We start from the raw sequence: 22066 nt of genomic DNA on the forward strand, positions 1-22066 counted from the left end.
AGTGCAGTACATGTATCAAACACAGATCTGCTTGGTCTCCAACCCAGGGAGTGCAAGTGGCACAAACCCCTGGCTGTCACTGGCAGCCCTAGAAAAAGGAAATCCTGAGCACCTGGGAAAATGGCAATCCCTTCCTGCCCTCCTCCTAGGACAGGACTCAGGTGCGAGGTGAGGCAGTGCCACGTTCTGTGTTTGCTCTGCAGCTCCTGCAGGCACAGTCCTGCTGCCACTGGAGCTGTCACTCTGCCTTTCACACAAGGAAACTCTTCTCCAAAATGCCACAAAAATGACAGGTTTAAGAGTCATAGTCAGGCATAGGAATTTTCAAGGCAGTTCACTAAATTCAGCTAATGCAGGTCATGTTTCTTTACCAAGTCATCTTACTGGCTCATTTGAAAAACAAGCATTTTGCAACAGAAACATAACTACTCTACTCACTGTAAAAAAGCTTCTTTAGAGGAAGCTCACCTGGATAAGAAAAACGACAAAATTAGGCATTTAAAGAAATCTGAATATATTTTAAACGAATCTTGGAACTAGGTTACACAACATTCCAGGATGTTTTATTTTGATTTTCCACTGCTTGATTCACATTTTTTTCAGAGAGGCCTGGGGCAAACCAAAGCAATTTACATTGAATGCCACATATTGTCCCACTGTCCATCTACCAGACCTTGCCCTGACTGCCCAGAGATAACTGGTGGCACCAAGGAAAAGGCAGCTGCAGCCTGGGACTGGCTGCCTGCACGTTCTGCTGTGGGCTTTGCCATCAGGTGAGGTTGCCTGAAAAATAACTGCTTTCAATTTTATTTTGTTTGTACTGCACCTTTCCTCAAGTCTCTCTGCTGTGACAAGGTAGGGAAGGCACGTAGCCATCAAGCCTTCTCAGGGACATTCAGGACACAGGGAAAGCACACACATCTGTAAAAACTTTATTTCAAAATCTTTTTATTCAACTGTTATTCAGCAATATACAATACAGTTTATAAACAAATGTCTTACCTTGTTTCCAATCTTCATTTAAAAATAAATATTATTGACAGTGAATATTAATTATGGTAAGATGTATCTTTTTAATGTCTCCAAAAGAAATAATTTAATTAAAAAAGAAAAAGGAAATCCAAAAAGACCTAAACACAATAATCTACTAAAAATATTTCCTTTCTTAGGAAGGGTTTGACCCAACATCTTTACATATTGTCATAAAGATAACTGCTCAACAGTTCGTGCAAAATGAAGAGTCAGAGGAAAAGTTTAGAAAAGAAAAAAATAGTACATTAAAATAGAGAAATCATAAGTGCCATGCACAGAGCAGGGCTTTACACCATAGAGTCTGGAAACTAGATGCATTATTCTATATGGTTTACTTTCTTGTGGCATCCCCAAAAATATGTTTTTCCCCCCATGTAGAATTTATCATGCTTCTTTCAGTCTCTTTCTGTCCATCTTTAAAACGGTAGGGATTTCTTTGTAGGGGTTTTGTTTGTTATTAAATAGGTTCCTTTCTGTTTGGCTGAGGAGGAGTGAAGGGAGCAGTCCGTCAGTGGTTTACTAATAAATGTACAAGCTTATGCAGTATTAACAGGGACATGTATAGGAGTGGGTCTGTAGCATAAATAGGTCCTGTACCTAGAAAAGAAAGAGACAAGGGAGAGAAGGAGATTTGATTTTTTTTTTATCTTTTCCAATATAGAAGATTAAATGCAGAAGAGAAATATAGGAAGATTCATTTTTATCACTTCAGTGCCAGGGGTCAGAAGCTTAATTTTAATAGTAAAACAGCATCCTCAAGCTATCTAACTCAAATAGCTTTTTCCTCCCCCTCCCAAATCTGACTCCACTTAGGTCATTTCATTATGTGTTACTAATGGTATGCCTAAACTTGGCTTCAGCCAAGTTACCAGCAATTGAGATTTCTATAAATACACCATAATCTGGTATATAGTTTCTTGAGAAATGACAGGTATCAACCACCCATTACTTTAAAGGGAAATGACAAATGCTGCGTCTGTACTTCTTGATTAACAGGACATGAACCCATTTCATTTGGAATGGGAACAGCAAGACCTTGACATCTTCTTTACCTTTTATAGGAAAGAGCAGAATTTTAAATTAAAAATGTGCTCAGGAGCTATAGACAAGCAGAGGTCAGGTGTGGAACACATCTGTTCCCGTCAGTGTGTCCCAAGGAGAGCGATGAGCTAACTCACGGGGCAGGACACCCGAGATTGCTCCCAGAGGCGTGGCAGCCACTCCATGCTGCAGCTGCCATCCCTGCCTCACACCCACACACACCCAGGTACTCGCCCCGTTTTTTTATTTTCCAGCGACGTGTGCTGGAAAGATGCAAAAAGGTATTTGCTGTGTGCACTGTGGTGTGGCCCCTCTCCCTGGCATGGGAGGGATGAGCTGTGGGGCCACACTCGGCCAAGAGAGCAGGACACACAGGCATGAGGCTCTGCTGTGCCAGCCCTGGGATGGCCATTGCTGTGCTGCTGGCAAGGGCAAGGGCAGGGCAAGGGAAGGGCAAGGGCAAAGGCAGCACAGCCCCATTCCCTGGAGTAGCCCCATTCCCTGGAGCAGCCCTATTCCCTGGAGCAGCTCCATTCCCTTGGAGCAGCCCCATTCCCTGGAGCAGCTCCATTCCCTGGAGCAGCCCTATTCCCTGGAGTAGCCCCATTCCCTGGAGCAGCCCCATTCCCTGGAGCAGCTCCATTCCCTTGGAGCAGCCCCGTTCCCTGGAGCAGTTCCATTCCCTGGAGCAGCCCTATTCCCTGGAGTAGCCCCATTCCCTGGAGCAGCCCCATTCCCTGGAGCAGCCCCATTCCCTGGAGCAGCCCCGTTCCCTGGAGCAGTTCCATTCCCTGGAGCAGCCCTATTCCCTGGAGTAGCCCCATTCCCTGGAGCAGCCCCATTCCCTGGAGCAGCCCCATTCCCTGGAGCAGCCCCGTTCCCTGGAGCAGTTCCATTCCCTGGAGCAGCCCTATTCCCTGGAGTAGCCCCATTCCCTGGAGCAGCCCCATTCCCTGGAGTAGCTCCATTCCCTTGGAGCAGCCCCATTCCCTGGAGCAGCCCCATTCCCTGGAGCAGCTCCATTCCCTGGAGCAGCTCCATTCCCTGGAGCAGCCCCGTTCCCTGGAGCATCCCCATTCCCTGGAGCAGCTCCATTCCCTGGAGCAGCTCCATTCCCTTGGAGCAGCCCTATTCCCTGGAGTAGCCCCATTCCCTGGAGTAGCTCCATTCCCTTGGAGCAGCCCCATTCCCTGGAGCAGCCCCATTCCCTGGAGCAGCTCCATTCCCTGGAGCAGCCCTGTTCCCTGGAGCAGCCCCGTTCTCTGAAGCAACTCCATTCCCTTGAAGCAGTCCCGTTCCCTGGAGCAGCCCCATTCCCATCACTGCTGCAGGGCAGGACACGGGTTCCTGGCACTCCCTGAGCTTGGCTCAGCCCACACAGACAAGGCCAGGCTGGGCCACAGCAGCTGCCCCTGGGGACACCAGCGTGTGCAGCTTCACCAGCACGGGATGGATGTGATGGATGTGGGACAAAAGCAGGAGTCCAGTGGGAATTTGCCCTGCAGCTGAAGTGCAGAGGGGCACCTGGGAAGAGGCCTCCTCTGCTGAACACCCAACCTACAGGAGCGACCAATGCCCAAAACACTGAGTGCCACCCAGACTGCGAGAGACACTTTGCAAAGCATGAAAACTTTAAAAATAAGTTTTCTGTATCTCTGGAAAAGTAATCAGGGCACTTCTGTTTATGAAACTCACTTCAGGCACCATAATGTGAATACTTTAGTCTTGGTCTCTAGGACATGTGAGTGTCTCCCAGCTGTGCATGATCAAAGGAAATGCCTCAAACAGTGCCTGAGCAAAACACTGCTCTTGGGCTCGCTGCTCCAGCTGCCTCATAATCTATACACACCTCACCAGCAATGCTGGAGCACGATTACCCAGCATCAAAAATAGTACACAGAAATGTGGTGTGCAATTGAGGAACTCAAGAAATGTCCCCACAGTGCTATCTCACAGATGCCCAGACTGTGTGGTGATTATTTAGTTATTAAGGCTTTAATTAAATCCCTGCATGCACAAACACATGCTCAGGACTGCCTGCACAGCAACAGCAAGGTATTAAGATGAATACAGGATTTTTGTTTTGAAAGCTGAAAAATCATTAACAAACACAATTAACTCCAGCAGCTAAAGGAGTTGCAACTCATTGCAAAAAGACACTAGAAGTGTGTGCAGGGAAGTCCTCTCTTCTTGGACATGGCACAGCTGCAAGAGGCCAGTCCAGGACAGTCCCCATGTGCTGTCACTGTCCCCTGAGCCTGGGGATGGCAGGGGCAGCCCAGCAGCAGCTCACACTCCTGGCAGCTGCACACAGCTCAGTGGTGCCAAGTTCATGCCAATTCCACACCTGCCCAGCACTTAGATATTTATTATGATCAAACCTGAGGGTGCTGAGAACCCATTCTTTCCCTGCTTTCAATGAACAGGGCTTGAGTCTGAGATCCTGCCAGTTGCTCAGACAGCAAGATGTGCTTTTGTGAGGGGGAATTCCCCTGGAAACACTGAGAAACTCAACCTGGAGAAATGGGCTCTTGAATCTCAAGTGTCCTTACAGCTATGGTGCTGAAGGGCTGCCAGGAACACCAGCTTAGGATCATTTCTGCTTTGAAGGGAAAGCAGAATTAGTCTCAACTCCTTGCAGCACCTGTGTGCCTACTTAGCAAAAGCATTCCTATGTTGGTTTTACCCTTATATACTAGTTTTAGTTTAAATTTCAATGCAGAACTGTGAATTCAGTAGTCCAAATTTTGTCTTTTCCTTTTGTAGAAACTACTGTTGTTTTCCACCTATATTCTCCATCTTCTCTGATGGCAGAATGTGAGTTCAGACTCTGTTAATAGGATCTCAGCAGTTAAATGAAACACATTTTTAAAAAACTATTTGAAAGCTATTTTTCTTGCTGAACACCACATACAAGCTTCTTTTTTCATACTGATTCAGTGCTGTTCTGCTCTACAACTTCAAGCAGTATTGGACACACAGAACCTCAGAATTCTTCTCCCTCTAAATATAAGCAGACCAGAAAAATAATTTCAACAACAAACTGAACTTAGTGTCCTCGATTCTGCTGTTACTGCAGTAGTGGAAGTAAAAGTAGTGACTTTTAGTTAATAAGTTGCTGCTTCTGTAGATGTAAATAAACAAATAAAATGGGCTTGAGCATGAGGATCTGGACACATGATTGACCCAGGTGTGAGAACAGAGGGTTCTTCTCCAGGCACCCTAAATCAGGAGTGCACAGTTACTTGCAAACTACAGACACTTGCGAGAAAACATTTCACTGATATTTTGAATATTCATTTGATGTTCTGCAAGCTTATTTATCACTATACAGACTTACAACTTTGCTTTTAAAATATTTATATGCTCATGGCCAAAAGGGAAAGTCTACCACCATGCAGAACAAGAACAAATTGTTCTCTTCGTGTATGGTGAATTGCTCTCTGGCATCACTCATCGTTCTTTGGGATTTATGACATAATAGTGCTTTACTGCAATTTTCTATTTAATATCTTTTTCATGCCAGAATTAGTAACAGTTTGACTTAAAACAGTTCAATTGAAAACAAACATTAATTAACCAAGTGACTTGTGACACCCAGAAAAAATGGGATGATTCTTTTACAAGCTATATTTAACTAATGGTCAAAACCAACAGTTTCCAGCAGTCACCTATTTTTCTTACTAGAAAGAATCTGAAAAGTCCTTTGATGTCTCTTTCTGAGATGGTGGTAAAATGCAGTGGCCCATATAATAAAAAGCTGAAAGACATCAGTAGCCTATTTTCCTTGAAAGATGAGATAACACCTAAAATCTGACTGCCTATTGATGATGGAGCTGGGGCCCCGGCTGGCAGTGTCACGAGACATTTCTCTGTACTGCCTTTTATGCAGTGACCTGTTAGCCTTGGCCTATTTCCTTACACAACAATGCCCAATTAAAGCCCTCAAACCTGGCATTTCATTAAGAGGTGACCATATAGATTGATCTGTTCTCTCAGTCCAGAAACTATAGACTGCACTTGATACACATTCTTATTCTGCTATCTATGGAAAAAATGGAGTTTTACATGGGTTGCTAGTCAAGGATCATTACAAACAATAACCTCCTAGATGAAACAGATTCTCACTTACTGACATACATTTGGAGCATTTGCATTGAATTTAATTTCCCCAACTTCAGACCTAAGATGTTCTTAGAAGTTTTTAATTGAAATTACTAAAGTCACTATACACTTACTGAACCAAAGAGATAATAAGCTATACCTCATTAGAATTATTCCACAGTTTGAGACAAGATCTCATAAACTCTACTCTTAAGTATTCCACTCTTAAGTACTTCCAGCACAATACACACACTGCATTTTTGCTTTTTTTTAATCTTTTTTTTGCACCTAATGCCTTAAAATTCCCACTCCTCCCCAAGAGCTAATTCTCCAGGATGCTGTACAGAAGTGCATGCAGAGCCTGTGCTGATTTTAGCAGACCCTGTGAGCTCAACCCTGGAGCACTGCATGGAACAGGAGGTATTGTTGTTCCAAGAAGCACTGGTACAACAGGAAAAACCATTGAACCATGGTGTCCCCGTTGCTCCTGGCTTTTGGCTGGCTCTGGATCATCCTGCCCAGGCACAACCAGAAACAGCTCCTCAGCTGCCTTTTGGTGGAGCTAATTTCAGCAGTGGTGACTTCCCACATATTTATGAGCAACTGCATGGGATCTGCTCGCCACTGAACCTGCCTAGAAGGCATGATGACAAAATTGGTTTTCTATCCACTACCGTTTTTATTTATGATTCGCCAAGTTTTGGAACAGCTTTCTATAACTCATCTCAAGAAAATGCCTCACAGAAGTCAGCATATGTTTTTATTTCTTCACAACCATGTAGGTAGAAGCTTGTGATTCTGCTTTGTTCCTTCATCCATGACATCAAGGTTTTTAAGGTCAGGAGTAAATCTTCTCACACGGCCAGGTGAAACTACCAGCATTGCTCTCCACACCCTTGATGACAGTGCCCACATTTCACTTCTTTATCCCCACACCAGAGCCACACACAAACTCTCCAGGAAGCTGAAAGCAATTTTACTGGCCAGAAGCTTTGGCCTGAGTTTTGTAGAATTCTGTCATCATTTTAGGTATTACCAAATACACCTGAGTTCCACTGTTTCTCCACCTTCTCTCTCAAAGTATCCACTGCAATACTGAGGCCTATATTTAGAGGTGAATTGCCAAAACCCCATATTACAAGAGTTACTGAAAGCCTCCTGTCCTGGTTTTGGAAACTCTAACAGGTTTTAATATTTCAAATAAGATTCCATTTGCATTTCAAGCATTTTGCAGTCCTGAAAAGAGGACACTAAATTACACTAATTTACTTGCCCACACCTGTATCTATTTATGTGCTGGACTAAACTCACCTGAAAACAATGAGGTGAGGCAGGATTTAAGGCTTGATAACTCTACAGAAGCTGCAAACTTCCTGAATAGGTAGAGAAATAAATATGTGTATTTGAGAAAAAGCCAATTCCTTTTAGAAGCCTGGTCCTTAATTTTGATTGTTCTTGATGTGATAATTCAAAAAGTTCACCTAGGACAGAAAACTGGTGTTTTAGTGGTTTGGTGTTTTAGACTTTAGTGTTTTAACATGGTAGCAGTAAGGCTACAGATTAGAAAACAAATAAATTGGTTGGAAATGAGAGAGAAGTGTAGTCATGCAAGGAAATGATGCAGAAATAAAAGTTTGGTTCTGATAAGAAGCTAAGAGAAGAAAAATATTCCTTCTGCAGTATTGATTTTCTGAAGCACTGCAGTGCTCTGCTGGAAGTCAATGTTGAGTGCCTGTGGGACAGGACAGACACAGGCATTGGCAGAGGAGTGGGGGATGTGTTTCTTAAGATACCTGCAACTACTGAGATGGATTTTGGTCTCAACAGAGCTCATTTTAACTGAGAATCATTAAAGCCAAATTTTCTTTAAAATGCTAGTGCTGGCAATCCCTGCCAAACATGCTCATGGTACACAGACCAGCCAAGTGCTCCCTTACCCTCTACAGAGGCTCTTCCCTCTCCTGGATCATAAGGACATCATTAGACATAAAGTACAGGATTAAATGGACAATTGATCTGACCATTCCACAGCTGCTGCAGGTCTGCAAGGCACAACACTTTTGTATTAACAGCTATCACAAACAAAGGAGTTGCTGAACTAATGCATTTGATGGATGCAGGGAAATGCTTATCTGCTATGGAGCAAGAAATACTCCTGTATTTATACTGAAATATTTCTGTTTGTTAGGTTCCCAGAGAAATATGCAGTTTCATTGCCAACACACTGGCAATAAACTATCTCCTACTAAAGTTACAAGAAATAGGGGTAACACAATATGGGAAGGATTTTCCCTCAATATCCCCACTTCCCTTCTGTAGCAGCCAAAAGTGTTGGGAACAATCAGCACTTACCAAAGCCTCCCTCTGCTGCTTCCAACACCACGCGTGCCTGTGAACACTGTGTGCTGAGGGCAGGCAGTGCCCACAGGCAGCCCAGCAGCTGAGCCCAGGGAGCCAGGCCCTTGGGGGCTGCCCTTGGGATCTCCTCTGCCCTGCAGAGAGCCAAACAAACCACTCAACCACGCCAAATACCCACTCGGGAGAAATTAAAGAGTAACTTCCAGACAACACCAGGAGTAATTTATAATGAGCTCCAAAAGGAAACACTGCTCTAGACGGTGTCAATAGAGAAAAGAAATGCATCCTGAATGCTTAAAATGAGTAATTCATTCTATATAAATTATACAGTTCAAATACTTTCCATTGGTTTGCCTTTAAATAAGCCAGTAACTTTCCTCTTTTAAGACCTGCAGCTGGTCTCTACTTTGTATTACCCTCACATAAATAGATTTCTTCTTTGGTATAAATGAGATGATGTCTCCTTGACAAACATCTTATTAAGACACTCAAACCATGCACCTATGAATTTTTTTTAATTTCCAGAATTTTCTGCAGTTCCACGATCTAAAATTAACTTAACAAAGCCAAGAACTGTTAATTCATTCCCTGAAAGTTAAATAACGAGAGATACAAAATTCTTTGTAATGAAATTTGGTGGAAAATGAATTCTAAACTAAAATAGAGAGAAAAATAAGTAACTGAATGAGCGGTAGCTGAAGTGGTAAATAAGCAGCCAGTTCTACACTTCCTTCTTCTGTACTATTGCGTGAGCAATTCCAGAGCATATCCATACACACAAGCAGCAAAAGCACAACTCAAACTGCCCAGAGCACAAGGAAATGAAAAATACTGGCAGCTGGTTTCAGCTACTGAGCTTTGAAGCAAATTTGGGGTATATTCTCAGGTTTTTCATTATAAGTAGGAGGACTAAAAAGTCATATTGCAGAAAAGCAGGCAAGCTAGATATGTTCACACAATTCCATAGGAACTTTATGAAAAGACTGACAATAAGAGTGCCCTGGACTGAACCACAGGTTTCACATTCTGTAATTGATACAAGTTGTAAATATTTGCAACCCAGAAATAAAGACGATGACACTGTGGTTCTCACTTCACTGTCTTCAGAGTATTTTTGACTTGATCAGGATTACGAACAAGCTGCCAATGTAGTTGTAATTATCACTCCAATCAGAATTACTAAACTTAAGCAGATGCAAGTGCAGATTAAGGATTTTTTTTTTTTAATAACCCTACCCTGTCCATACCTAAAGAACAGAGCTAAGTGCGTTAGCAGAATGTATGATGACACATGAAAAATGGCTGTACTGAGAGCATGTGCCTGGGGAAAAAAAAAGCAGAGCCTGTCATTTCCATAAAGAAAGGATCACCTTTTTGCTGTAAACAGTGGCATTTTGGGACTGACCCACAAACACAGAGATCCTCCAAATTTCCATTTGCTAGATGTTAGTTAACTAAAGACTTTGCTGTGCCCTAGATGTAAGGGAGGCCAAGCTTTGCAGAATAAGGTAGAAAGGGGATATTTGACAAAACTGTGGACATGGGACATTCCTCAATACCCTCTGTACATGTGAAATCTCCAGCTCCTCAGTGTGAGCGGAATTCAGATTAGCACGCCAATTTTAAAAATTATAAAGCAGTAAAGTAATTCTAATTATTCAGTTTGATTCTAATTATTCAGAATTGGTGAGGTTGGAAAGGAGCTCTAAGATCACCAAGCCCGGCCATAAACTCAGCACCACCACACTGTCTATCACTAACCCATGTCCTCAGGTGATACATTGCCATGTCTCCTGAACCCCTCCAGCAGCACGGTAACAAAACAGGAGCAGACCATGTCCGTGAGAGACCTCCCTGTGCTCTGCCTGCTTTGGAAGTCAGAGCCTCTCCCTGCTGACACAGGGGTGTCCTGCTCGCAGCCACAGGGTGAGAGCAGCAGCTGTGGGGAGAGCTTGGGGTGCTCTGCCCTGTGAGCACAGCTCCCTCCTCCCCGTGTGAGCCTGGCACAACCTCGTGCTGGCTCACACAGACCCCTCTGCTGAGCACGGCTGCTGCTCTGCCAAACTGCTCTTCTTTCCAGCTAATAAAATTGCCTCCCAGCTGATAACAGCCTAGCAATATAAAGTGCTTGGTTGTTAGCCGCTGTTGTGACAAATAATACCATTCTGCTGACAACCCCATTTTTTCCAATACAAACCTACTTGAACTGTTTATTATTGACATATGGGACTGCTCTACCATTATCTAATTTTAAAAAACACATAGTAAACAGCAATAGTGAGCCTGACAGCATTCTTACTGCTTTAGCAAAGCTAAATCAAAATCCAAAGCAACCTCCTTTTATTGCTAGCACAGTGCTGTCAGGTTCTCTTAAGTAAAAAAGAAACACCTACACAGGACTAGTGTAAGATTTATTTCCTGGCAGAGGCTACTCCGTGTTTGCTCTCCAACCGCAGCCCACACTACTAAAAGCCTTCTCAAAACCAGTACCAGTAAGGCTGTCTGGGCATTTCTTTGTGCCACTACTGCTAAGATTTAAACTGTTAGGGACCTATATAAATCGACAGCACAGTTCAAGCATCAGTAAAGCTGCATAAAGTTTACATCAGCAAAGCTGCACCAGTATAGCAGAGGTGCGGAGTGTGTAACAATTACCGTGTCTCATAAAAGATACAAAGTTAATTGGTTCTGCAAACTAAGACTCTGTTTTGCAAAGTATCTATTGAAATCATGTACATGTATACATGTATAGTGTATATTCCTGTCCCAAATGCTGTTTGCTCATCCAAAAGCACATGCGGGTGCACTGAGCCTTTCTTCATATAAGTTTCTAATTCTCACTCACTAATGTATCAATCTGATCTAGAAATCTAGACCAATATTTGATACAGCTTCAGTATTCACTAAAAATACCTGTAATACCCCCTTCATTTAGTGTGTTCAGTAATATTTTTAGAAGATTTTATTTACCTATAACTTAAAGATATCAAAGAAATTCAAATAATATTTGAATTTCTTCAAGGGCACTGAACAGGCTGGAGTAGAATAGGTTAGTATGGTTTTGTCCGTCCTCTGGGGAGCAAGCAAGAACCACTGAAAGGAGGTTACTCAAATAAATTGCATTTCCACAGTACAAAAACACCCAGGCACAGCTTGTTTCTGCCCTAGATAATGAGGTGACACAGTACAGCAGTTAGTGCTTTTGTCCAGTTTGAAAATTAATCCATATTACACAGACACAAAGGAAGATATTTGACCTCACTTGTCCCCAAAGCAGTCTAATTTGCCTAGATATTAAACTGCTAGTGATGTGTATTTAATGAGAATTCTTTTTGCATGTTTATTATCCAGTGACATTTAGGAGGTCAGCCTGATAATTCAGTTATGGCCTCCGTCCTGCTACTTTATTTAATGTAAAGGAAAATGTGATGTGACCCAGGTTGCATTTAACTACAAGTAACATCAGAATTGAGCTCATACATGGTCTCATAAAAAGCACAGGAGAAGTGGCATAGACCCTGACATCACTGAGTGGGAAAGGCAGGGAGCCTGAGCCGAGCAGCCTCGCAGACCTTCCTTTCTTGCTATTTCCTGTAATGTTCATCTATCAAACATAAACGAGCTCCACAGGCTGTGTCTCAAACTAGCGGAGAGTCATTAAAGCTCTGACAAAGGCAGGAGAGCCCTGAACTCAAACCCTCCCTCCAAAGTTAGTCGGAACCCAGCCCCAGCCCCTCCAAAGGGAGTCCCCCTGCCCAGCCCCAGCTCTGCCCAATAAATCCCTGTGCTCCTTCCCTGCTGTCTGGGAGCAGCTCCCAGGGCACAGTGAGATCCGAGTCCCCACGTGCCTCAAGGTGCCTGGCTGTGCCTGCCCTGCTCCGCTGGGCACCACGGGCACAGGGCTGCAGGGCTGGCACACGGTGCTTTGTCTCGGCCAGGCAGCCCAGGAGCAGAGCTCCTTCTGCCTCAGACATAAAAGGCTTTCAGGAGGGGAGGGACAAGCACAGAGTGAAGATTTATGTTCTTCCTTGTGATGACCACTTCATCTGTGCACAACACATGAGCCTGTGTTCCTCCTAGAGCTTCTTGTTTCACACTCCCATCTTTGTTTATTTTGTTCAAAGCTTTCACTTCTGAGCTTTGAGGCTGCAGATCAAACAAATAAAAGGGAATTTGGAAGCTGCAATGTCTGATCTACATTCTGCTCAGAAGTTAAACTAAAAATTGCCCCCGAGCCAATACACAGACACTCATTTTGGAGACCATTTGGTAGGATATAATACAGTCAATTTCCCTCCCAGGAGGTCAGGATGAAGATCCTTGTTTATTACTGCACCATCAGATGACAAAGTTAGCCTCACAACTAAGGCACTGGACTTAAATTTGGAAGGTCTGAAATTAAGTTTTCATATTTAGTTTCACAGCTGTCACACAACTCAACAAAGTCAGTTATTGTTCTTGTGTCATTTATCTATCTCAAACACTTGGACTGCAAACTTTCTGGGACAGAGATACCATGTGTTTCACTCAGCGATGCTCCTGCATCCTCCTACTCCACCCAGCAAAAACCAGGGGCACTTCCAAACAGTAACAACTGTGACAACACAGAAACAACTGTGCACACTTTCACTTGCTCACCCCCATTTTTTCCTACAGTGTAAGATTCCATTTGTGTACAAGCATTTAAACTAAACGCTCGGTATTATTTCATTTAGAACCACATGGATGACTGCTTCTCCAATAGTGTTAAAAGTGGTCTTGCCAGCAGATCCTTGTCTCCTCACAGCCCAAATCCCATTTTCTAGGCTTCCATGAAGACCACAGCACCAAGTTTTTATATGGTTGCTTAAACATCACAGATAAAATTCAGTTTAAGTAGCTAATATTTGTGGCATATTGGTCAATTTTTCAGTTATACTGGATCTATTGCCTTATATACCATAATGCTGACACAGACTTCAGGCAAATACCATTTCTGATGGTGTTTAAAACAATGGATTTTCTATTTATACCCAGTTTGTCAGATGAGACTCTCGTCTCTTTAAATAATCTCAGTAACAGACACATTTATCCTAATAAATTCATGTTTCAGTTCACTTAGAAGATGTAAAGAATCACACTTCTCCATGGTGCATGACTGGGGCAAGCAGCTGAAGTCAGCAAGAGCCCTGCAGGCACATCTCAATGTAGCATTTGATCTATAATCATGTTTATTGGAATCCAAGTACATAGAGGCCCTCTCTTACTACACTGAAAGTATTGGGAAGATTTCTATTGCCAGGAAAATAGGATTAGAGGCCAATTCATGCAGGACACTGTAGCTAGTGCCATGCCATCAGCTCTTAGGCAGAGCTCTCCAGTTTCTTAAATGAGGATGTTTCTTAATCGCTGATAGCAAATCCATTGTTCAACCACATTTCTGCTTTTATACAGAGGAAATATCCCTGTGTAAAATGAAGAGACTTAAAAATGCTAAATACTGTAAATGTATTAGACTATTCAATTATTACACACAGATTTGGTGCAAGTACTTATCTGTATGTGTTATGGAGCTCCAAATAGGATAATGAGGCATATGTATTACGCTGCTATGCAGATATAACTCATACAGCAACACAAGGCTAGCTCCTGCAGTCTTAAACACCACGTGAACAAAGACTTAGTTGGATTTCTTGGCTCTACTGTGTGGACAACCAGTTACAACACTGCCTTGGGGGTGGACTCAAAACAGGGTTTCTAGTTCCCAGAAGCAAATAAAAGGGAAACCCCCCATTTCCTATAAAGCAACTGCATTCTTTATGGAGAACAACAATGACTGTACCTAGCTCTAAAGAACACCACTTTAACATACAAATGGGAAGCTCTGAAGGTCTAAGATGTCATTTTCTTTTAGCACATTTTGAAGAAAGTTCAGTGCTTATCCAACCCAATTGGCAGCACTGCAGACCCCAGTCTTCCCTTTCCTCACAAAAGCAGGTGATACTCCTGCAAGCCCTCATCACACTGACTAGCATATTAATATTTTATCCAGGTCTCTATGCAACATTCATGTCTAGGGAAGATTTCTTGCCACTACACCAAGCTGTCTCTCTGCTTCAGATCAAATCCCTGGCCCAGACAGTCTTTCTAAAGTACCCAGGAGGTGGGGACTGGGACAGCAGCAATCTGCTTCACAGAAGCAACCAAAGAGACACCTTATCATAACAAGACTCAGGCAGTTCTGGTCCAGAAGGTACCCAAATCAGGAATTTTTGAAGGTCAAGTCCCTCAGCTGCAAATCTCCAAAGCCATGCTGTGATTGATGTTCTATTGATTTGTAATTACAGGCAGATCCAAACTACCAAAGGTACAGAAATTACAACAAACCAGGGAGAAGCCTGTTATTCAGGGAGATCTTGATTCAAGCAGAGTGAAAAGGCATTATTTCTACAAGAGGACCATACCAAAATACACGATTAATTACCTCCCTCTTATGGGGACAAAAGCAGGTGCTGGTTTACACCTTATTAAGTCAGTACAGGAACAGGAACAGCCTGACTTGGCTTTCTCCAGCATTGGAGCTGCCACAGAGTGGCACTGTTCACAGAGACCAGTGTGCCCAGCAGGGAGCTCACAGCACCAGATTTTTGTTTAGCCAGTTTTGTAGCCCTCAGCATCAGTCTTCACCTGGAGACCCCCACTAGATGTTTTACAGTGTTCTGCTACCTGATTCACTGATTTAAATCATTCCATTACCTCCTGTGCTGGCCACAATGCTACCAGTTTATTTTCAGAATTTAATGCAGCCTAGAAATGATGCAGAAGTGCCATATCCCAAACCACAGACATGTAAAAAATCAGGACAGACAGCAGTTTAGCTGATCTGGGCAGGAGGTCTTGCCCTAACAGGCATATGTGACATGCTGTCTTGGCGGCACACGCTCGCATCCATCTGTTGACGTGGAACTGAGCCCGCTGCACTTCCAACGTCCTGGTTTCAGTCCACATACACCACATAAGCTCTGGGTTCAGCAGGCAGGGTGCACAGCACTGCAAGTCCTAAACCCAGCCTCTACTGTCAGCATGGAAAACACCGCAAGAATTCTCACACTCATGGAGTGGAAAGGAAATATAAGAACAACCCCCAGCCCTGGGGTCCCAGGAGAAAAGCAGATATTTCCAAACAAAACATAATACATCATGAGCATTACAGTGTCTGGTTTAATTTCTTGGGGGTCAGTGGATTCAGCAAAAGCAAAATAAACTTCTTTAAATGCCCACAAGCACCTTTAGTTAGACCTCAGGAATTGTCACCTTTATCTACCACTAGACAGCAATGAACAACCAGCTCAGTCTTGGGAATGATAAAGAGCAAAATCTAACTTTCACATGTATTTCTACAGAAGAAAGAAACTAAATTATTCAGAAAACAGGAAAAGGTAGTAGCCAGATAAAACACAGTACCTGCACAGCACCAGCAGGTCACAGTGACCCATATGGGAATGATTTCCACTACCGTGAGCCAAAACCTGCAACTGCTTGCCCAGAAAGTGTGAAGAGGTATCAGGAAGAAGTGTGAACTTCCCTGCGTGAAGATTATGAATCTGCGTCAGAAGAGACGCAGCAGAGAGGGGAGCTCAGGCCTTCCCTGCACAGTTAGTGGCATAATTTTTTTTCCCTTTTCCACAGATAACTTGGCAGGGACATTTGTTCAACATTAGCTAAGTGACAGTGGCTGAGAGGGGAGCCAGAGCAGCACCACACCTCTGAAGCTTGAAGCACTTTTGCAATGCAGATTTAAGACTATGTTCTTTGTCCCAGACATTCCTGTCATTGGATAAATAAGGGTTTATAACTGCCTTCTCTGGCAGACCACAACATGGTAATGTGGCATTAATAACTTAATGCAGTATTAACTGTTAGACAATCAGTATTAGCATGGTGTTTACATTTGGAAAACATTATAGAGCACTGTATCTCCAATTTTTATCCTGTAATTAATTCAGATGTGGAGCTCATTACACAGCAATTGACATTTCCCTTCTGAATCTGCATCCTGCTCTGCACAGGCCTCACATCTGCCAGGGACAACCAGCCCTGTAAGCCACTTGCTGATCTAAATCTCTGCAAATCTAAATTCTCTGCAGCACATCCATGGTGTTTCACTCGAGGCTGCAGCTACTGTTTCAAACACTGCACCCGAAAAGCTGGAAGGGAGTTCTGAACGTGGGGCCTCCCATTGCATCTACAAAGGGATGCAGGTGCCAGCCCCGAGCTCGGACCCATCGCGCCAGCCCCGTGCCCGTGTTCACTCCTGTCCAGGCGGGGCAAGGCACAGTCCCGGCCTTTGGGACAACCTAAGCGCGCTTTGTCACTTTGTCACATTGCTGAGTTTCAGCGCCGCGGCGCGTCCCCCCGGAGCGGGGTGACAGTGCCCGGCCCGCGGGCGGGCGGCAGTGCGGGGCTCGGTGCGTGCGGGAACGGGGCTCCCCCGGCCCCGCCCTACCTGACCCGTGCTGCTGGCGGAGGATGGCGGCCTGCCCGGGCGGCGGCGAGGCCGAGGAGGCGGCGGCGGCGGCCGTGGCGGCGGTGGCGGTGCTCGGGGCGGTGCCGCCCGGGGCGGGGGCCGGCGGCGGCGGCGGGCGCTTGGCGGGGCCGGGCGGCGGCGTGGGGCGGGCGGCGGGGCCGTGGCGGCGCGGGGCCGCCCCGCTCTGGATGTGCGACACCGCCTCGGCCGCCTGCACGTCGGGCGGGGCGAAGCGGGACAGGACGCGCAGCAGCGCCTGAGCCTTGTGCTCCTGCGTCTCGTCGTCGCTGTAGTCCGACACGCGGCACTGGTAGACGCCCTCGTCCTGCCGCCGCACGCCCGACAGGCGCAGCCGGTGCGAGATGTCGTTGCCCTGGACGCGGACCGTCTGCAAGAGAGGAGCGCACGGCCGGCACGGCCTCAGCGGCGGCAGCGGCCGGCCCGGCCCCGCGCCGTGCCCTCCGCTGCCGGGGCACGGAACCGCGGCTGGCTCCCCCGAGCAGCGGACACCGAGCCCCGAGCAGCGGACACCGAGCCCCGCACCTCGCCGCTGAAGCCCCACCTCGCGGGCGCTGTCCACAACCAGCCCGTCCCCATCGTTCCCACGCCACCTCCCACCTGTCACCCACCAGCGCTCTGCCACCGGCTCCCCGCGTGTTCCCTCGCCCCTCGGACGGTCCCAGGCTCGGGCAGCCCCCAGACCTCACGAACCGCCCGAACTCCCCCGGGGAAAGTGCAGCCCCAGGGTCACCCCCGCCCGCTGCAGCGAGCCGAGCCCGGCTGGTCGCAGGGTCCCCTCCCCGGGTTCAAGGAGCTCCCCCGTGTCCTCAGCACCGCGGAGAGGGGCAGCGGCACCCGGGCCGCTCCAAAGGAAAAGGAGCGTGTTTCCTGCAGGACAGCCAGAGAAGGGGGTCGCCTCAGGCGACTGGGGGTTGCAGAAGGCAAGATTCTCTTCTGATTTTCCAAAGTGGCTAAGGAAGGGCTGTAAGGCAAGCGTCACCTCCTCTGGATTTGCGAGGAATGAGACGTGGCTGCAAAACCAGCAACAGATGCTAACAGTGTCTTGAGCCACGGCACACTGAGGAGGGGAAACGTGCCACACTCCTGCCGTGCTGCAGGAGCGCGGCTGCCACTGAGACCAGCTGCATTCGTGTGCCAGGAAGAAAGGGGGGCATGCAGTAAATCCCATATGCGTGGGAGGAGGGATGTGCACCATCTCGAGCTGCACTTACGCTGATTTTGGTTGCATCCTTATTTGCTACCTACAAGAACAGAAAAAGGGCAGTTAGATTCAGCGCTGCCAGCACATCAACAGGATGCTCATATTCCCACCCTGGTGGAAGGACAGGACATGGATAGATGCAACTTTCTCTGCTTGCCGTTCACACAGCCTGTGTGGCACAGGGCAGTTCCCCAGGTGATGGGGAAGGCAGCAAACCAGTGCTCAGCCAGGGGGACTGTTTTGATAAAGTTCCCACGCTGCCCACAGAAGCACTGCCTTCCCCAAGGGTGAGAGCAGCAGCCGAAGAAATGCTTGTTGCATGCTCTGCTGCTCACAGTCACTGACAAACACCGGGGAAGATGCTTCACCAGCAGCACAGCAGGGAAGGGCTTGAGCAGGCTGGATCCTGCATGGCTCAGGGCAGAGCTTCAGTCCTGAAACAGCCTGGGAGCAGGTATCATGCAGCAGGTTTCATATTTGGTTATGTTTTTGTCTCCAGCCAACCACTGTAAACCTAAGTGATGCCTCAGACCTCACTGATACGCCTCTCAGGGAGACGGTCATCATTCTCCAGGCTTGCTCTGTCATCATTTATTGTAAAAGCAGCTCACAGTTTTTATATAAGGTTAAAGAAGACATTTAAATCCAAGCGATTTATTTCCCAGTCTGACAACTGACTTACACTTTCCCCAGCTAGGCGGCATCGCATTAGCTCAGTGTCTATATGCTTTGCATCTCTATTTGAGCTCTGCAGGAAAACAAGCGTGCCACAGAGAAGGGAGCTGGCACGGGCACAGAGGCTGCCGCGGGCCACCCTGCTGGCACAGAGGCCAGGGGCTGGAGAGGATGACATGTCCTGCACAGTAGGGCAACACAGCCTCGAAGTCCTGCTTCACCCCACTCCTTGTACAGCCCCGTCTGGCACCTGCGAGTTGTCTTTGCTCTGGTGGGGAGGGGCGTAGAATGAATTGGCTTATGCTGGGGAAATGCAGCTGAAGAATTTAGACTAAAGCCTACCCTCAGACCAAGAGGCTTCCTAGGGGGAGGGCAAAAGGCACGCAAGCTTTAACTCTGCTTCATGCATTTTAATTGCTGCATCTGACTGGAAACATCTTGCTGAGCTTCAGATATGGACACAAGTGTGGGTGTATACAAATAACTGTACCTTTGTAGATGCAGGCTGATACCATGTTAATGTATCAACAGAGGTGTATCCCTCGTGCCTTTCTCTGCACTATCAGTAAGCAGAGGCTCTCCCACCTTTTACAGTGATTCCCAGCTCAGTCCACAGAAGCACTGTTTTTTGCTTGTCAACACTTCATACAACAGCTTTTCTTGGGACCTCATTGCTGATTTTGCAGCGGAGCATTTATCATTTTCTGTTTACAGTCCTTAAAGCACTGATGTTTTTCCTGACATGAAGTGCATGCCCTGTACTCCTGCATTCCTCAGAGGGCCTGGGCACACTGATGCTTTCTACTGGTGGCTGGCACTGGGCAGAGGAAGCACTCTGGGAATGCTGAGTTTATTCTCATCGCCACCTAAGCATGTTGCATTTGATGAAGAGATGTATCTCCATAGCAATGTATTACCTTGCTCCTGCTGCCGGGGACACTGATGGCTAATTCGTGTGCAAGTTCTCTGGCTGGTTCTTTAAGGTACCACCACTGGATTTCCAAGGAGTAAGAGGTGGATCCGCTGGCTCGGAAAGCACAAGGCATCTCAATATCATCTCCCTCCCTAACAGTCACATCTTTGGGAACTTCAGTAAAGGTAGCTGGGAGGGGAAGATAGAGTTACAAGGGCTGGTTAACGAGAGAGATTACAAGACAAGATCAGTCCTTTTCAGTGTAGCGTGAGCTGCTTCAGCTCAAGAGCTAAGCGCTGACCGCGACACAGGTTTCCTGGAGCCCAGGGACCACAGGGTAAGCTGAGCACCCAGGACTGCGCACCCGGGGCAGGGCCGAGCCGGCTCCCGTCACCCTGCAGCCGCGGCTTCAGTGGAAAGTTTGAAGAGGACTTAAAAACCTCCTGGTCCTTCTAAGAAAGCCCTCGGCTCGATACAGGGCCAGCGGTGTCCCAGTGTCCCCTCCCGCCGAGCGGCGCGGGGACTGTCCCGGGCTGCGCGCCCGCCGCGCCCCGCTCCGTTCCGCTGCGCGCTGCCGGCAGCTGCGGCCCAACAGTGCCACCTTGTTCTGCCAGGGCCGCCCGGGCAGCTCCCTGCCCCCAGCCCCGCGCTGGGAACGCGCCGGGGAGGCCGGGCCTGCGAGCAGCGGGGCGGCTGCAGCTCGGCCGCGGACGGGCGGCCCCGCAGCCCCGACGGCCCCGCAGCCTCCCGCCAGCAAGTTGCGCCCGGAGCGGCGCATCGCCGCGGGAAGAGGCCGAAGTTCTCTACTCACCGGTCACAATGAACAGCAGAGGAGCGTTGAACACCAGGTAACAAAGGGTGCAGAACAGCCCCCGACTTTCCATCGCATCTATGTGGGCTGCGGGCGGGGACCTGGCTGGGGGCGCAGCCGGGCACGCCTCAATCCATCGCACACAGCGGGTCGGGGCAGGGCTCCTTCCCAAAAAGCCAAAGCCTCCCGGCTAACCTCGGTTTGCGGAGAAGCAAATATAAAATCCACAGCCGGCTGCTCAAACTCGCTGGCGGGTGGAAGCGACGTTTCTGGGAACGCAGCAATAAAATCGCGTCCCGCTCCTTCTCTCCACCGCGGGCGGGATTCAACTGCCCTGCGCTGCGTGGGGGCTCCCGCAGCCCGGGAGCGAGCAGGCGACGCGGGGCGCCTCTCCGAGCCCCATCCCACGGAGCGCTCCGCGCCCGGAGCTGGCCGCGCGGTCCAGCGAGGCGGCGGCGGCGGGGCCGAGCCTCCCCTGCCCTGCTGCGCCCGGGCAGCGCCCGCCGTGCGCCCGCCGCGGCCCTGCCCCTGCGCGGCGGCGCGGCGGCAGCCGAGCCCGCCTCTCCCCGCCCGGCCGCGGATCCGAGGGATCCGATGGATGCGCGGCCCCGGCCGCCGCTGCCCCGCGGGCCCGGCCCCCGCCCGCGCCCCGCACCGCCCCCCGCGCCAGGCCCCGCCCGGCGCCGCCCCGGGACCCGCGGAGCCGCTCGGGCTCGCTCGCCGCCCGGCCCGCTCCGCTCAAGCCCCGGCTGGCGCTGGAAGTACCTGCGAAGCACCTGAGCAATAAAGCCGCTGCTGTCCGCGGCATCCCCATCCCCGCCCGGGGCTCCTCCCGGGCTGCGTGCCCGCGGCGGATTGCTCGGCTGCTGTCAGGCTGCCGAACTCACTGCGTTTGTTACTTGTTAAAATACATTAAGGGAAAAAAAAAACCCAAACAAAAACAACAACAACAAAAAAACCAAAAACAACAACAACAAAACCCCCAAAAAACCCATAAACAACAAAAAACCCCACAACAAAACCCACTCCTATTGATTTAGAAAACAGCATCACAACGAGAAAACGTTTCCATGGATCAGCTGTTTCTCAGGCTAATATCCCAATTAAAAAATAGAAGCGTGAAAAGTCATCAGTAAAGTCATTGCAGTAAGTATAAATCATAAGCAGAATTTGATTTTTCCGGCAACTAATGTGAGGGAGCTGTATTTTAATAAATTTGAGGTACATTTCTAAAATATTCGCCCTTCTCCCCACCCTCCTGGAAATTCCATTAAAAGTCACCATGTTGTTCAGCCACAACTTTATTTAATCACTGTGATGGCCTGGAAGGTGTGTTTTAAGATGTGCAGAAAATTTCCTTTATCATTTTAATGGTTTCATTCTATACCGTAAAAAAGATGCATG

The 22066-nt window shown here is 47.5% G+C and overlaps 1 protein-coding gene and 1 long non-coding RNA gene across 3 annotated transcripts in view; one reads left to right on the forward strand and one right to left on the reverse strand.

The window, feature by feature from the left end:
- Positions 1–931: 931 nt before the first annotated feature.
- VSTM2B (V-set and transmembrane domain containing 2B) lies at positions 932–21194 on the reverse strand. Its single transcript, XM_031505856.3, has 5 exons — positions 20663–21194; positions 19856–20040; positions 18274–18303; positions 17021–17429; positions 932–1629 (listed from the first exon to the last, which is right to left on the reverse strand). Exons 1-5 carry the CDS (start codon positions 20733–20735, stop codon positions 1541–1543), a joined length of 786 nt encoding a protein of 261 aa, XP_031361716.1. The 5' UTR covers positions 20736–21194; the 3' UTR covers positions 932–1540.
- LOC146766405 (uncharacterized) overlaps positions 20423–22066 on the forward strand; it is an 88613-nt gene continuing 86969 nt past the window's right edge. For both annotated transcript variants that reach the window (XR_014957848.1, XR_014957847.1), the window contains exon 1: positions 20423–20699. This is a non-coding gene — a long non-coding RNA (uncharacterized LOC146766405). The remainder of the gene's footprint in view (positions 20700–22066) is intronic.

This window comes from Lonchura striata, chromosome 11 (assembly GCF_050655825.1).
Source record: "Lonchura striata isolate lonStrDom1 chromosome 11, ASM5065582v1, whole genome shotgun sequence".
NCBI lineage: Eukaryota > Metazoa > Chordata > Aves > Passeriformes > Estrildidae > Lonchura > Lonchura striata.

Coding starts and splice junctions, on each gene's coding strand:
- VSTM2B (XM_031505856.3), bottom strand. CDS start 20,735: ATGGAAAGTCGGGGGCTGTTCTGCACCCTTTGTTACCTGGTGTTCAAC. Junction 17,430..18,273: donor AGGATGCAACCAAAATCAGC/GTAAGTGCAGCT, acceptor CCTCTCTTGCAG/ACGGTCCGCGTCCAGGGCAA. Junction 1,630..17,020: donor CCGCCAGCAGCACGGGTCAG/GTAGGGCGGGGC, acceptor TTTCTTTTCTAG/GTACAGGACCTATTTATGCT.